Source organism: Musca autumnalis, unplaced genomic scaffold (assembly GCF_047663935.1).
Source record: "Musca autumnalis isolate F117 unplaced genomic scaffold, ASM4766393v1 scaffold_4, whole genome shotgun sequence".
NCBI classification, from domain to species: domain Eukaryota; kingdom Metazoa; phylum Arthropoda; class Insecta; order Diptera; family Muscidae; genus Musca; species Musca autumnalis.
The window spans coordinates 135,135,991-135,153,620 of NW_027411977.1; the positions used below are offsets into that span (position 1 = coordinate 135,135,991).

General features: G+C 35.8%; 1 protein-coding gene across 1 annotated transcript; it reads right to left on the minus strand.

Moving 5' to 3' along the window:
* Positions 1-3,740: 3,740 nt before the first annotated feature.
* LOC141404299 (cytochrome c oxidase assembly protein COX18, mitochondrial) lies at positions 3,741-6,469 on the minus strand. The gene is made up of 3 exons (XM_073987769.1): positions 5,774-6,469; positions 5,202-5,477; positions 3,741-4,158 (listed from the first exon to the last, which is right to left on the minus strand). Exons 1-3 carry the CDS (start codon positions 6,317-6,319, stop codon positions 3,778-3,780), a joined length of 1,203 nt encoding a protein of 400 aa, XP_073843870.1. The 5' UTR covers positions 6,320-6,469; the 3' UTR covers positions 3,741-3,777.
* Positions 6,470-17,630: the final 11,161 nt, after the last annotated feature.

The window sequence follows — 17,630 nt, forward strand, 5'->3', positions numbered from 1 at the left end:
CGAACGACTAAAGCCCATGGTCAACGAAATAATTGGACCATACCAATGCGGCTTTAGACCTGGCAAGTCCACCATCGACCAGATATTTACCCTGCGGCAAATGCTGGAGAAGACCCAAGAGATGCAGATCGACACCTATCACCTTTTTGTCTATTATAAAGCAGCCTTCGACAGCCCGCTACGTTCAAAGGTATTTCAAGCTATGTCTGAATTTGGTATCCCCGCAAAGCTCATTCGGCTTTGTAAAATGACTCAAGATCTTCAGTTAAAATATGAAAGAACCTCTCCGAAGAGTTTTGTACCAAAAGAGGTTTCAGGCAAGGAGACAGCCTTTCGTGTGATCTTTTCAACATCCTGCGAGAAAAGGTTACGAGAGGCAAACGTCAAAAGAAGTGGCACAATCTACACCAATAGCCACATGTTACTTGCTTATGCTGATGATATAGACATCATGGGACGATCAGTAAAAGAAGTAACCGATACCTTTATGAAGGCCGAAGGAGACTCTACGAATCTGCTTAAGTGGGTCTGGCGGTAAACGGCGAGAAGGCCAAGTTGATGGTGTGGTGTCGACGCGCAATGCGTCCATTGAGCTCGGACCAACTGTTGAAATTGGTTCCTATAATTTTAAGGTAGTAAAAGACTTCGTATGCCTCGGCACCGCCGTAAACACAACAAACGACATCAGTTGTGAAATAAAAAGAAGAATTGTATTGGCCAACAGATGCTACTTTGGCTTAAGTACCCAGCAAACCAAATGTCGGATGTCCGACATATCGGAACAATTTCGGAAGCACATTCGTTCAGATTTCGTATCGATTTCTATACGATTTTTCGTAGATGAATTCGTACAGATTTCGTTCAGATTTCGGAGAAACTGTCGGAAGTAAATTTCCCTTCGAATATGCTAATGTTTTTCTTCCGATTTCGTTACGAATTCGGATCGATATGTCGGAAACAAATTTCCCTTCGCACAACAACCACCTTTTGTATATATCTAACAAACAACATTTTAGTTTGTTGTCGAAAAACAAAATGGTTGGTTATAAAATTCGCATATACATTTTTTAAATATTTTAAATATAAATGCAACATGTAATAATTCAAGCTAGTGATGATAGACATAACATATTCTTACACAAAGTTTACATTGTCCTACTATAACTACAAAATGATGACAACAGTGAAAATCATTAGATATCTTTGAAATTATAATCTTCCAATAAAAAATATAACAAGGAAAATTTATCAATAAAAAAGAGGCATCAGAGACAATTTTTTTCCTTCGATAATCATGCGAAATTATTCCAAAATCGTTCAGAAATCTTTACGAAACTTCGGAAGATACCTCAGATTTTCATACGACATTATTCCGAAATCGTTCAGAAATCTGTACGAAAATTCGGAGGAAACAATTCGAATTCCGAATTTCCCAAGGATTTTCTTCCGATTTCGTTGCGAATTCTGACCGAAATCGATTCGATTTCGCTCCGACATTTCGTTCCGAAATTATGTCAACCACTTCATACAACTTTCGTTAAGATATCGTTACGATTTCGGATCAGATATCGGACGTAACGTCCGAATTTTGTTCCGATTTCGACGATATCGGTACGATTGGTTTGCTGGGTAAGCACTTTAAAAACAAAGCCACAACTCGTCAAACAAAAATAACGCTTTACAAAACACTGATACTACCCGCGCTGATGTATGGTTCCGAAGCCTCGGTACTAGTTTTCGCAACTGTATAGGGGAATCGAACAATAAATTCGACATATACATTGCGGACGAACGCACATACATAATTCGACCCAGAAAGTGATTCTATGTATATGCCTTGAAGGAACTATGTGTCTATCTTTTTTCCTTTAGTATGTTACATGCAAATGCAAAAAGACATAATATTCCTTACCACAGTATGGTGTAGGGTATAAAACTGTACCTCAGGATTTTTGGTATTTTAAAGGTTATCTCACCGAAATGGCTGAAATTTGGTATTTAGTCTTCCTTAGGGCTACAAAACTTTTCTTCAAAACGAATGGCATCTCCAATTTTTATGTATTTTAAAGGGTTTAGTCTCATTACCACACCGAAATGAATGACAGACAAATTTTCCACCAAAAATTGCGGTCCACGTTTTGGTATGGTCCTCATATAACGATGCCAGTCGGGCTCAGGTATTTTGGCCACCATAAACTACAAAGATCGGCCCTAACTTACGGTTTTTTTACTTGAATGTAATTTAAGGGGGTTTCCCTAATAGAATAAGCTATTTCAAAACTTTGTACTGCCTAATATTCTTTTTAAAATTAGATCAAGATCGAGATTGAAAATATCGGTCTACTACTTCAGATATCTGCTCCTGATTGCTGTTTAAGGACTTTTCTCGGATCGTTTTGAAATTGATATTTTGTTCATGCACTGACCATCGATTAACAAATCATTTGGGATCATCCTTTTGCATTGACAGAAGTAGAAGAGAAGTATCTTTGTGTTGAGGGATAGAATCATTTCGTGATTTAATGGGCCGATTCCGTACAGCGAGGCGAGTCGTGTCGCGTTGTCAAATGCAATTTTTCGATTCCGTATGGCAATATCGCCTGACGTCGTCAAATTTTGTCGCCGAAATGTTCATTTTCCGGCGACAACAAATTAGCTGTCGCCGTACATTTTTACTAACGAATAAAAATAAAATAAAAAAAAAATAAAAATAACTTGTTATCGACGATTATTTTCTATCGCTGTACGTAGTGCATTTTTTAAATTTTGTCACAGAGACGATAGACGACGCGACATGACTCGCCTCGCTGTACGGAATCGGCCCATAAGTTCCTACTCGTTTTGTCATTATCTGGATGGAAAGTTAGGCGTTGTGCTTGAAGTAGAACTAAGGCGATAAAGCCAGCCTGTTCTATCTTGGGGATCTATGACGCTCCTTACTAATTTTTGTGAAACGAAATGTGATATTAGTTTTCACATCTACCTCAAACTTGTTACTTTAAAATTGATTTTAGTTGGATCAACAGTAGCGGCATTTGTTACCACCACTGACTGTATATTGATTTAATCTATTTACTGAAATTCAATTCACTCATAAGTACATTATTCTGCCTCATGCATCTACAGTATTATAAATAAAACTCAATCGCTGATAAAATTAATGAATTGATCATTCTTTAATTTCTTTTCTAAATGAATGAAAAAAAAACTACTCACGAAATATCTAAGTGTTTTGGGTCTGTTTATGGATTGAGTTCTGTGAGTTTTTTATTAAGAAAATATTTGTCAGAAAATTTTTTTGATAATATCTTCATGATAGCAATCAGTATAAGATCAAGGTCAAGAAGTTTTTTATGAAGAATCTATATCAATATTTTTTCAACTTTGGGGATTCTGTGATGACATTCTTGGAAAATATGTATATTAATAAAGTTTGGAACATAAACGTTCAATTTTTGTATATATATTGTCCGAATAAACATATTATCTACATATATACATATTTATGTATGTTTATAACTTAGTACTTGAGATGTTTAATTAGCAAAACGTGAACCAAGAAAACATTGAATGAATGACATCAAACAGCTAGCATATGGACTAGTACCAAGAACAAACATTACATACATACATATAGACACGCACATACAATATTTAAACATTTTGCAATTATTTTCCCATTAATTAAGGAATTGATGCAATGTATACTTAAGTTATTGCACAAAATAAAACAAAATGTATTAAAAACAACAAACAAAACTTTTATTACTTTTATTTTCACTTCATCGGCTTATGTGGTTTTTGTTCTTGTTCTTTATTGGAAGTTTTACTCGATGCAATGGCATCTGAAATTACACTCTGTGCTGTGGTTGGTTTCTTTTCTAAGCCGAGACGTTGCTTTGTTCTCATCCACAAGTGTTGGTAGGGATCTTCTAATTCATTTTTTGTTTTTGGTATACCTAGGGCACGTTTAACACGAGGTGATGCCAAGACTAGATTTTGCACAAGACCATAAGTAGACGAAGCTACCCAATATACCGTAAGGCCGGATGGCACAGTACACGCTACAGGAACCATGCATATACTAAGCCCACGAAATACGTTGCTGATGATATTTTGAAAACGTGTGGGTGGACGATTTTTTAACATTGTTTGTATCTGAAAAAAAGGAAGAAGAAAAAAAGGAAATTGAGTTTAAATAAAAAACATATTTTCGGGGGAAAAAAACAGGAAGGAATCTGTTTGTAACTAATATCTGTTTAGATGGGGATAATAGAACGCATTCCCGACTGAATGTAAGCTCTCCTCACAGTGCTTTGAGTTGCTCGTTAGATCGGTTTTCAAATCTATGGTCTGAAGTGATCCATCCCCAATGTGATTCATACCCCATCGGTCCACTAATTCGAGTAAAATATAATCTGTATTGCCGTGGTAGTTGATGTTCTTCAGCTGCGATATATGGAGGATGTACTCCGAGAACCGCATTCACACGATAGTCTGACTTGAGGACCTTGTTCCTACATCTCAGTTTGACGAATGTTACCCCTACAATCTTGGGGGAGTTAGTAGTCGGATTCGGTTACTATCGACGAGTATATTAAAACAAAGATGCTAATTCAGCTTTTTTTATATTATATGTTGAGTATTGGCAACTGGATAGCTATTTCTGATGCTGGGGAGGAAGTTCATAAAATTCATCTAATACGACGCAGAGTTCGACATATCTGCGGCTGCTGAGGCTGTCCCAAAAAATCCTTTCTTCAACATGAACATCAGAAGGGTTGAGCGCTTCTCTGAATTGGAGATTGGAGAACTACCTGAATCTAGGGCAGTTATTAATTCCGACGATTGATAAAAGTGTGGCGTTCAGGGATGATGAAGTCTGGTGGTCACCTCATGGAGATGGTCTGACCGCAGAGAAATTATAGTTTGCCAACTGACGTCATTGGTCAGACCAGGCGACACGATGGGAATGCCTATCGAACTAATCCTGGGGGTGTCTTCATTTACCGTGTAAGGCATTGAGCTATCCAATCCCCTCTTCCAGCGCTATTAAATATTTACGAATGTTGGCAATCGAAAGGAATTGGCTTATGGGATTTTTTGATCGTTATTCTCAGAATTAGAATGGAAATCTATTTTGATGTCGGCGTTTAGCACAAATGTTCAATTAGGAGTGGATATTCAAACAATACACTTACCTCAATTATTCCCAAATTAATGAGACCGAGAGCAACTGGCAATATATACGAACTATCAACGACAGTAAGATTTGGAATCCATCCGAAGCCTCCGATTGTCATTTCGGTTACAACAATTTGTGCCTGAAGTGACGTTGGGTCGGGCATCATATTAATCATGTTACGTAAGGCCATCGATTGAAAGATCCACAACGGTATTTGGGCCCACAGAACAATAAATGTTTTTGCAGGATGGCAATTGTCGCGGACAATTAGATTGGTCCATTGCTTTCGAATCTAGAAGAAATAAGAAAATATGGGTTCAGACCCGTAAGTTTGTATGCTTTAATTCTCCTGGAGTCCTGAATACAAATAATTTTTCTTGCTTCCTGAGATATGGGCCTTAAATGTTCCCTAAGTACCCTTGATCTTTTTCTCATTTTTCACAGTCGCTCAAGGTAATACACAGTAGTATTCAGTACTTCAAGGGCTATATTAGGTAGATGTAAACATAATCCGGCTCCGGGCTCAAAACTCAAAACATTTTTCTGTTGTTTTTAAAGATTGAAAAGAAAAAAAAAAACAATCATTACCGATCTTTGATACACAAGTTTCGTATGTTGTTCTGTCCATTGAAATTTCTTCATAGCCATTGCAGCTTCCTTTTTCAACTCTTCAACTATGGCCGGCATTTCAAGGGATATATTTTCAAGGCGGGCTGTTATTTTATGCTGATAGACGGTCAGTGGCAATGTCACCAAACTACGAAATAGAATCGTAGACGTCACAATCGATAGCCACCATGGCAAACCAGTGAAATCATGAATTTCTATAAGTCCTTCTTGCATCATCATGACTGGTGTACTTGACGATAATGATTGATACATGCTTGCAAAAAACCCTGCATCAACAGCAGGAATAGTGGATGCTGAGTCGACCACGGCAGGTGCTGTCGTGGAATTAAAACGTTTAGAAATATGGTGACCTCGAATATCATCTTGATCGGATTTAACAGTCAATATCCATTTGTTCTGTGTCGTTACACATCCAAAATTACGATTCACTTGTTTCGCCAAAATGAAATTTGTACCAGAGAGGCGACCTTTGGTTTTTAATATTGGAAAAACTAATCGATTCATTTTTTGACTACTTTAATCGTATAATAAATAACTTCTAATTCATATTTTCGAAAAAATATTGTATTTTTATATTTTTGTCCAAGTTGATATAATAAATTAATAAACAAAAGACAGCTGTTATGCAGAGTTGCCAAGGTTATCGTAATATACATAGCAATAGCTTTGTTCCTTTACTTTTTTAATGGTAAGAGTGGTAAACATGGTAGAATGATAAAAGGTAGTCGCATCTGTCAAATTTAGGTAAATACAACCCTGAATGTCTGTACGGGAGCGTGTCAAATACAGAACAACAATAAAACAATATGACATTTAATAACAAAAACAAAATATATTTAGTTTATTTTCTGGAAGTTACATATTTTTGAGAAAATAAAAAAGAAAACTGAAAACTTTAAAAATGAAGAAGAAATTAGCGGAAATCAATATGTAAGTATTTGTTTGAGGCCTTTCTTAACATGGGAAAGTCTTCATCCCTTGCTGCAGATTTACCAGATTTACCTGTTACGAGAATATCTTGTTACTTTTACAGGAAAATGTGTTTCTTTGGATTTTCACATTATCAATATTACATGTAGCAATTCTTCTGCCAGTACCTCTCTCGTCTGCAACGTATTGCTTGATTGCTGAATAGTGGTCCGGGACTAGCAACACCAGAACAACAGCAAATGAAAATGCAAGAATTGTTAATTGTCAATACAATTAGCGAACAATTTAACACCGTAACAACAATTGCCTTTGTGTACAAACATGCAACTGATCTTACCTCCTTTTTCTTTACGAGAAATATGCAAATATCCCCCAGTAAATCTACGGCCACATGTACGGCAGAGGTGAAAACAGAGTTAATAGTCATCGTCGGTTGTAGTTGAATTCCGACCCCTAAATGCTTTGGCAGCATGTTGATGTCGGCCGTGCATGCCGCAGCTATCTGCGACTATCTTAGATCCAGAAACATGGTCTTTAAAGGCCTGCGTACATAAGCTGCTTTGCCTGATTGCCTTGCTTACCTGCTTCATTTCTGACGTAATAAAAATAATAGAATAAAGACGAAATTTCGAACTGGGTTGCCACCAGTTGGAAATTGGGTCGGCCCTCGTTGTTCTTTTATTTTTTTATTGAAGCAGCAAAGCAAGGCAATCAGGCAAAGCAGCTTATGTACGCAGGCCTTAAGTCCTTGCCGGCAGTATAAAGAACCCTTGTAGTAAGCTATGTAGCGTCAGTGTGGTCCGCGAATATAAGTGCAACGCAATGGAGAGAATCCCTAGATCAACATGACTATCAAGCAGGATACAGTCGCTGATGCCATAAACAACTATCGTATGAATGCGGTCCTCGGAGAACATCTCATATCTTTCGCAACTGAGGAGCGTCAGCAGCTACGACAAAACAGAGTAGTTTGGCACAAACTTTATGAATTCTTATAGGGCAAGGATCGAGACACCGTGCAAAACATCTGCACCTTTTCAACTGCCCTGCCAAATCTACTCAACTAACTCCAGTACCTTTGTGGTTACAACCCATCGAAGCAGCCACATTCCCACATTCCAAAGCAGAATAATGAACTCACAGACATATGTATATGTACTGTCAAAACAGCCAATAGAAACAATAACATTGGTCCCAAGATAGCTGATTCAGTATTGAATCTACGAGGAAAACGAATGGTTGCAGACATCTTTTTAAAACAACAACGTTCTCCATAACTAGCACAACCATTTTTTTAATAAAAACATCTTCACTTCTTAACTTTTTATATCTATTTTATTAATGGCTTAGCCACTTTTATTGGGATTGGTTTTTTTGGGTGTCTTAACTAAACACCATTGCAGCTTTGTCTTAAGTGATCCTTGACGACATCCAAATATGGGGTTTCTTCATCGAAATCCTTAATGACAATAATGGAACAGTCGTAAACCTCACGGAGATTGCTCATTATTGCATACCGGAATGTCACGCAATCGACACGGATTGAGGCGACTTCATTTCCGTAAAAGGGAGTTCTTATAGGTGGCTTCGTCAAATAGTTCACTTGGGATAACAAAACAGTTTCTCCGAATCATAACAGGCTGGATAAATGTGGGATTCTTGCAAAGGTTGATCTTAGAGACACTAATAGCGGGAGCAGCGGACGGTTGTTTATTTTTCTTTTTTGAATCCATATTTTAGAAAATTTTTTGTTTAATTTTAATTTAAAAATCAATTGGAAATTAAATGTTTACTGACATTTGTGTATGTGCACACATACATGTTCAGTTTGCTTTGTCAAATACCCTTTGACAATGAACGTACTTCAAATTCGAATTTTGAAAAAAAAAATTTAATCAGCTGTTAGCATGAAATTTCCTTTATTATTCTACCATGAGTGGTAAAAGAGAAAAGTGTCAAAATTGTTCAAAATTGCTCTCTTATGAACATTTTTACCAGAAAAGTAAAGGAACGGAAAAATGGTAGATCCGGCAGCTATGTCAGAAAAAAACATAAAAAAATCAATTTTCGTCTTTTATTTCACAGTTTTTAATTTAGTGTTGTCAGTGTTCGACGTTTTCTTCGGTTTTTCGTCCATTTTGTGAAATAATCGTCAAACAAAAGTCGAAAAATCAGTTCTGCCATTTTCTACCTGCAGAAATTTTGCTGGTAGCCTGTGGTAGAAGAGAAAGCCATTTTCGCTCTCTCTCCCCTCTCACTCTCTTCTTCCAGTTTTGCCACTTTTCGGGGTTATGGAACGCTTTGCAGGTTAAAAATGGTAACAAATGGTTAAAATGGTAACCTCAGGTAAGTAAAGGAACACAGCTAATAATAGGAGTGTACATGTACTTTTCCATGGCACAATTACTAGGCGTTTACACCAGACAATTTGTCTTCAAATACAACTCTGATTTACTAACACATGCATACATTTGTCGTTTGTCTCACAGCTGTCCATCAGTTTTTCACAGACAGCCGGGTTGACAAATTTTTGACATTTTTGTTAAAAAGAAGTGAGATGATAATTCAAATGTGCTGAAAACAAACAAATATGTACAAAACAAAATATGTAAAAGGAAAACAAAAAGAAATCGGCGATTTTCATTCATAATTTTACAACTGTTTTCGCAGTTGTCTGGACGCCTACGTCACACAGGCAAGTTGTGGGAATTTGACAATCAATACATGAAGTCAACTGTCTTGTCATTTGTAAACGCAGGGTTAAGGCCTGGGTACATAAGCTGCCTCGCCTGGTCGACTTACTTTCTGACCAAGATCTATTTAACAGGTCACGTAAGTAGCACAACAACAACTCTATTTTGGCCGAAAATTCTTCAATATGTCAAAATGTTTGTTTACGTTTTCATACAATTTATTCACAATAACAAAATATTAGACAGATTGAAACCAATCAGCTGGCCTTTTTACGCCACCTTATAATTTCATCATGTTTCTGACATAACAAATATAAAAGAATAAAGAAGAAAAGGGCTACCTAGTTCGAAATTGGCTCGGCCTTCTTTATTCTTTTATTTTATGTTATATAAGAAATGAAGTAGGAATGTAAGGCAACCAGGCGAGGCAGCTTATGTACCCAGGCCTTAAAATCCGAAATATATCCAACGTTTGACTTGGACATCATCATGGCAGAACTACCAGGTAGTGGTATCACACCAGCTGATCGAATATGAAAAGTCAAATCCCTTTATAAAAAAATATTTTTGTTGTAATTTCCCCAACAACATAAAGACATAACTTTTGACATAACATATTCAAAATTTTACGATGCCACTACCTGGGTAATTGTGCCATGGACATCATCCAACGTTCGAATGTCTAGCTCGCGTGCATAGGAATTTATGTTGTTTTTATCTGGAAAAAGGTAGAAACTCAATGGATTTATATAAACACAAATTAAAATAAGTTTGCATTAAATTCAATCACATTTGAGTTTACTTTCTCCGTTCTCCAATTAATCCAAGCACATCTGATTTTGCTTCATCATCCTAAAGGTTTTTTATGTTGCCTTCCCATCACTAGTTCAGCTTTCGACATAGACTCCACTCCATTAAAAATTTCCGTCTCGTGAATTACCGGAAAAATGTTCGCAACTTATGTTTTTATTTATTTCTTTATTTTATAACAAATTTTTAGAAATGTATACACTCTCTCTTATTTTTTCCGCAGTTAAGTTAGGAGTTTCGCTCCTTAGGTGTTAATGGAGGTTAAGAGCCATCACCAATTGCGTAGACCTGGTGCGGGATTCTTGTTCTATGAAAATTTGAAATGAAAAATATTTCCTTTATAATTTTTTTCATATGACAGTTTTCTCCTTTATAAAAGTTTTCATTTTACATTTTCATAGAAACAGAATTGAGCCCCTGGTCTACATTATTTATCAAAATCATTGTGACTCCAGATTACAAGTCAATCTCAGCTTTTTTGAGAAATTTCCGTACAGTGGTTAGACCCTCTAAGCCTTGTGATTGCATGAAATCTTCAACGGTAAAGAAGTCGTACAACATAGGCAAGTGCCTCCTCTGATAGTCATATTTTGCACAGTTGAAAATTATGTGCGCAGCGTTTTCTTCTATTCTACACACTTCGCATTCATTATTTTCGACGACACTCATTTTGGCTAGCGTGCTTCTACAAAAACAGTGACCGCATAGGATTCTATTCAATTGTTTTTGAACAAATGGTGATAAGTTTGAGTCTTTGAACCAAGGTTTTTTAATAAGTTCGGAAAAATTCTATAAAAATGTGAGTTACCATTTCTTGATTTCTCGGCATATTCTACAGCCCACTCATCCCAGAGATTCTTTGCTTTTTCATTGATTGCATCGCCTACCGTCCACATAATGTCTAATCTAATTCCTTCATTAATTGAATTTTTTGCCGCCCTGTCTGCCACTTCGTTGTATTTAATACCTGAATGACCTGGAATATAATGAAATTCAATAACAATATTCAGATTATTTACCTTACTGATCAATTCTTGGACGAGAAAATTCCTGTGCTTCTTATTATTTAGCGCTTGCATACCGCTTAGGCTGTCTGCAAGAATAGCATATTTCCTGAAATTATTCTCTTCGGCATATAACACTACTTGCAAGAAGGCTATTAATTCCGCAGACCGGGAGGTCCACACTAAAGTAAATTTCATTAAAAAATTTCATGAAATTAGGTGTTCTTAGGCCGAATTCCACATTACAGCCATTTCATGATTTTACTCTACTATGGAACTCAATCTAGAGACTCATAATTTCATGTTAAAATTTCAGTGAAATTATTCTAGTGTGGCCCGGGACATAGATGAAAGTCTTTTTTCCACAAAAAAATATTTAGTGATGTTAGAGTTTATATGTACAAAAGCTTCTCCGGTTAAGTTATTGCTTACGGAACCATACGTAAAGAACAGTTCAAAACCGGCTTCCTGTAACTTGTTTGTTTTTTCCGTGGCTAATTGGAAAATCATTTCCTGGCTGGCTTCTGACTTTTTTGACCATGTTGTTAAAAAAGTTGTCGCAGATAGAAATTTTACTAGCTGGACTGGAATATACTTTAATAAGAGCCACATTATTGAGCACAGTTTCAAACTTTCTCCATATCATAGCGTATCTGGTATTTATTGGAGGCTTTGATTTTAAAAGATCAATGCACGGCAAATCATACGCGACCGCTTTTACCAGCTCCTTGGCTGTTGCGAGCTGGAAACGATAATGTGGTGGCAGTTCCGTTGCCATATTATATATTATTTCTACCGGCGTAGATCTTATCAGTCCAAGGTCCTTTCTGAGTTTCTCTTGTGTACAAACCTTTAACTTTCTCTCGGATTCTTTCGTCAAATTTGACAGCGCCGCTGCACCGTATTCCAACTTAGATCTCGCATACGCTTTATAAAAATACAGGGCTCTTATCGGCTTAACTCCAAATTTGCATCCATTCAAGATCCTCAGAAAACTACAGCTTGATTTCATTGCCGTTGTTGATTCATTAATATGGACTTTCGCGCTACCACTGCTAGTTATGGTTACCCCAAGATACTTTATTTTGTTTGTTTGACTGAGCCGTATGCCAAGTTTACACTAGCGCTCCAAAATCCACTGGATTTCACGAAATCCTGAAATACACCCCGGTGTTTACACTTATTTTTTGTTGATTTCAAACATATCACAATGATCAAGGTAGATGCATATGCGCAGCTGATCGAACATGACTTTTTAAAGTCGTTGTGAATTGAATTAATCATCAAAAACATGGTAGAACAAATATAAGGTAAAGTTAATACCATGGTACAATAAAGTAGAGGTAGGCCAGGTATGAAAATCACTGAGAAATGCCACCCTGCAGCCATGGTACAATAATAATGGTAGATGTACCTGCATAGCTATTATTACAAAAACATATGGAACTTAGAGCTTCACTTTTTATATGTTAGTCCCAATTTACATTAGGCGAGTTTACTTGCGGCAATTGTCAGTTTGTAGGTGAGAGAGGGTGCTGAGAGGCAAAGGGTTACCATATGCCTCACCTCTCTCTCCTACAAAATGACAATTGCCGCAAGTAAACTCGCCCAATGTAAATTGGGACTTAAAAGTGCCATATAGTGTAAAAACATTTCTTTAGCTAGGCTCCAGAATATTCTTGTTGGAAAAGTGTTCCAAAAATAGTAAAAGTTATTCCAAAACTTATGACAGTGAAAAATGTCATTCACTTATTTTCTACTTGACAAGTTTGGCTAATCTGACATCGTGATTGCTGGCATCCGATTTGCAGATCAATGTCAGCAGAATTTTTACAAAAATTGTAATTTTTACATTCCCGTACTTTTGGAACAAATTTAAATTAATATCAATATTTGATAAATCGTTCATTCGTAAGTTTTGCTAAAAAAATCAACAATTTTATTTTGCCACGCGAATACACATTTTTTGTCCTTGTTTTCAATTTTAAGATATACCCCCATTATTATATAAGACTATGTTTACATTTACGAAATCTACTCGATTTCATCTGTCAATTCCTTTGTGTATACGTCAAATGAAAACTCATCTGAAATCGATTGGATTTCATTTGACGTTTGAGCAATGGAATTGACAGTTGAAATCGAGTGGATTTCGTAAATGTAAACATAGTATAAGTCTTCTTTTGTAAGAGTTTCGATTTATCGAACAGATTTATAGCGTTCCGGTTAACTTAAAGATAAAAGTGATGATTTAATTTCAAGGAGGGCCTTCTTGTCATTAACTTTCAATGTGAAAATTATATTTTTAATGGCATCAGATAGTATAAGAACACATGTAATAATAGCCCATAGTGTTACAGCAGAAGTTTTTTGTTGGAACAATTCAGCGATACATCTACCTTTATGATTGCATAATGTCAAAAACAGTACAAAATGTCAACCCTGCTTTTGACAGATTAGGCCATAAAAAGAAAAAAATTGTAATCAGCTGTTAGCTGTGGCCTACCTTTACTTTATTCTACCATGGTTAATACTACAACAAATACAACTCGAACAACAACCACAAAGGAATTTGTTTTTGTTTGTAACGTTACTGCCTGTTGTATTTGTAAACAAAACAAGGAAATGTCTATAAATTATTGGAATTTAAAAAACTAATAATTTTTCACATTTGGTTCAATATTTTGGAAAACATGAATGAAAATTCGTTACATTTTCAATTTTTATGTTTCCACATCATTCCACTAAATGCATAAATTCTCGCAGAAAGTAGAATTCTTGCAGAAAAGTTTGGGGTCGCTGGAAATTCATAGAAAAAGGAGAAGCTGTTTCAATGTTTTGTTTTAGAAATCAAAGAAGCACATGTTTATTAGGGCTTTATTTTTTTAAATTTTAACAAAATACCTCACATATTAACAAACATTGTATCATTGATATGAAGAAGTCTTTCTGGGAAATGTTTTTTTCCGAATGATATATTTTTTTCTCAAAAAATATATGTCCCTAATGTACATCGAAATAGAAATAAATGTATAAAATGTCATATGAAATTTGACACTAACGTTACAACCCAGTTCAGTCAGCTGTGTATTGCTGCTACCTTTTCTTATTCTACCATGCATCAAAAATATAAAAATATAGAACTTTACAACTTTATTTGGAAATTTTTTGTAAAATTATCTATATATGGTATTAATTGTGTATAGTACTAACAAATGAAAAAATAAAAAAATGATTTTATCGTTGAGACATCGTAATAATAAATTTTGATAGATAAAAGTTATGCTCATGGTTTAATAAGAAAGGTTAGCTAAAGCTTCATGTCAATTTAATTTTTTTTCTTTCGACTGTTCCTAAAACGTCAACACAATATACACAATCTTTGTATGTGTGTGTGCTGTTTGAATAATATGCCAAACAATTTTAAAAGCAATCGAATTCAGTGGTTTTTAAAATAGTTTATAGAACATTTGTATGGAAGAAATTTGTCAGCTTTTCGTTGAAACAAACATTTTATCATATCCACAACTCGATTATATGAAGAAACCTTGGCCCTTCATTCATTTTTCGTGTTTTTTATAAAATGCTCAACATTGGTATTGGCAAACAAACCCACTTGTTGTGATTTTGTGTTTACTTGCAGTACTATTCCCGTTTTCATATCCGTACTCCGAAATCTACAAGACTTGCACTTCTCTTTAAACAAAAATAGCGCCGAATAGCTCCTTCTTCTCCTGTTTTCTGCCATACAATTTTGGCCTAGTAGAAACTAGCAGCAAGTATTTTCATCTTATATGATAGCTGATACGTTGATTTTGGCATTCATGTAGTTTCCGCCATTTTTCCGTCCCGTATTTTTTAAGAAATTTGTATGGGGAAGCAATTTTTGGCAATTCGCTCTTTTTTCTAACATTACCATTAAAAAAGTACGGGAACACAACGAAAAATAGCATTGCAACCATGGTACAAATACACAGGTAGCCGCATCGGCAATTGTTGGCAACATAAGATGTCAAAATTTGACATCAATTCAATGCAATTGACACATTATGTTACCATCAGCTGGCATGATAATGCTACCTTTATTATTGTACCATGATTGCAACAAAGTAATCATGGTACAATAATACAGGTAGCATTATCATGCCAGCTGATGGTAACATAATGTGTCAACTGCATTGAATTGATGTCAAATTTTGACACCTTATGTTACCAACACTTGCTGATGCGGCTACCTGTATATTTGTACCATGAAAGTAATTTAAGTCCCAATTTACATTAGGCGAGTTTACTTGCGGCAATTGTCAGTTTGATGGAGAGAGAGGTGAGGCATATGGTAACCCTTTGCCTCTCAGCCCCCTCTCTCACCTACAAACTGACAATTGCCGCAAGTAAACTCGCCTAATGTAAATTGGGACTAATATTTTTTTCACATTAGCTGTGTTCCAGAACTAAAAAGTTTTTACAATTTTTACGACTTTTACACATTTTACTCGAAAAAGCGTACCCGTACACAAAAAAGTTGTAAAATGTTCACTTCTCTTTAAACAAAAATGGCGCTGAATAACGCTCTCTTTAAAAACTTTTTACACGACAAATTTGGGCGAGTAAAAAAATAGTAACATGGTTGCCGGCGTCTGATTGGCTGATACATCGACTTTGACATTTGTTCCATTTTTTTGACGTATTTTCGATTTTTCCGTTCCCGAACTATTTCAAAAAACTTGTGTGTGAACAATTTTTTTGCAGTTCTCTCTTTTACGAGTTTTACCATTAAAAAGTACGGGAACGAAGCTATTGTTTACAAATTTTGATACTAAAATTTTTTTGTTGCAGCAATAGACCATCTACCTTGTTTATTGTAATACGTGAAAAGTGTTGCAACTTTTGGTACTTTTTTAGGCAAGAACAGGGTTGTATATCATGTGTACTGTGATTTCGATGTTGATTTCGCTGAAATCATGAAATGAGATGATTTTATTTTTGTATGCGAAATCATGACAAATTTAGCTTGATTTCGCGCGAAATCACGAAACGCCTTCGAAATCACGAAACGACGATGAATGTAAACTAATGATATGTTTACATTTACGAAATCCACTCGATTTCATCTGTCAATTCCTTTGTGTATACGTCAAATGAAAACTCATCTGAAATCGATTGGATTTCATTTGACGTTTGAGCAATGGAATTGACAATTGAAATCGAGTGGATTTCGTAAATGTAAACATAGTATAAGCATTACTCCATTGATTGTGATACTCAAGCTTCTAGGTCTCGTGCTAAAATGCATTATACTAGCTTTATTCATATTAAAACTCAATCTCAATTGTTCACATTGAGAATTGAACTCAAGAATTTTGCTTTGTAACGTTTCTTTGGCACAAACAAAATTATGTTCCTGGCACAATATAAAAAAGTCGTCAGCAAACTGAAACAATGTACAGCTTGGCGACTCAACATTATGTAATTTTGCTGTGTAGATATTAAATAATATCGGGCATACCGTCATATAACCATTTAATTATGTGCGTGTTCAGACCACAATCAAATAGAGTTTATGCCAATCTACCAATATCGGTGTTGTCTAATGCCTTTTCAATGTCGATACAGGCTCCGACAACTACCCTTCCTGACTTTTTTGCAACTTAGACTGTATTTACCAGGTCATTAATACAATTGCTTGTAGATCTACCCTGGAAAAAGCGTATGATCGCCTTGGCAGGATGTTGTTTTCTTCAACGAAAATTTGAATCAACGGCTTGATCGCATCTTCCAATATTTTTTGAGCAGCGCACATTAGTGCCATTGGCATATAATTTTTACCTCTCTTTGGAACCGGTGCTGTACGTACCGTTCTCCAATCTTCGGGAAAAATGCCATCTATCCAAACCTTTTCTAGATGCACAAAAAACTTTGTGTTTTCCGTTTCCATTAAACTAGATATCATTTTATATCATTCTTCTTTGCTGGTATGTCTTCTGTTTTTTTCCTCTGTATGCTGCGACTTCTATCTCGATTTAATCTGCTCCCTTCATGACGCCTCGGCGACCTTGGAGGGCGCAAATTTTCGTCCTCCTCCATCACTAATGACGCTACTGTTTGTCGTTTCCACTCCCGCAGTTGTATGTATTAGTTATGAATGTTAATCCAAACAATTAAAAACGATGAACAATTGAAAAAAGGTAACGGGACTGAAGTCCCGTTGTTCTCGATTGCAATAAAACGAATGACAAAGTGAATGTATTTGTCTCAAAATATATTAAATTGTCTTTAAAGGGGAGTACACACTAACAGTCAAAACTGTCAGTCAACATACTTTAAGGAAAATTTTACGGCAAATAACAACCTTTATTTAGCTAAATGCGTTTGAAGTAC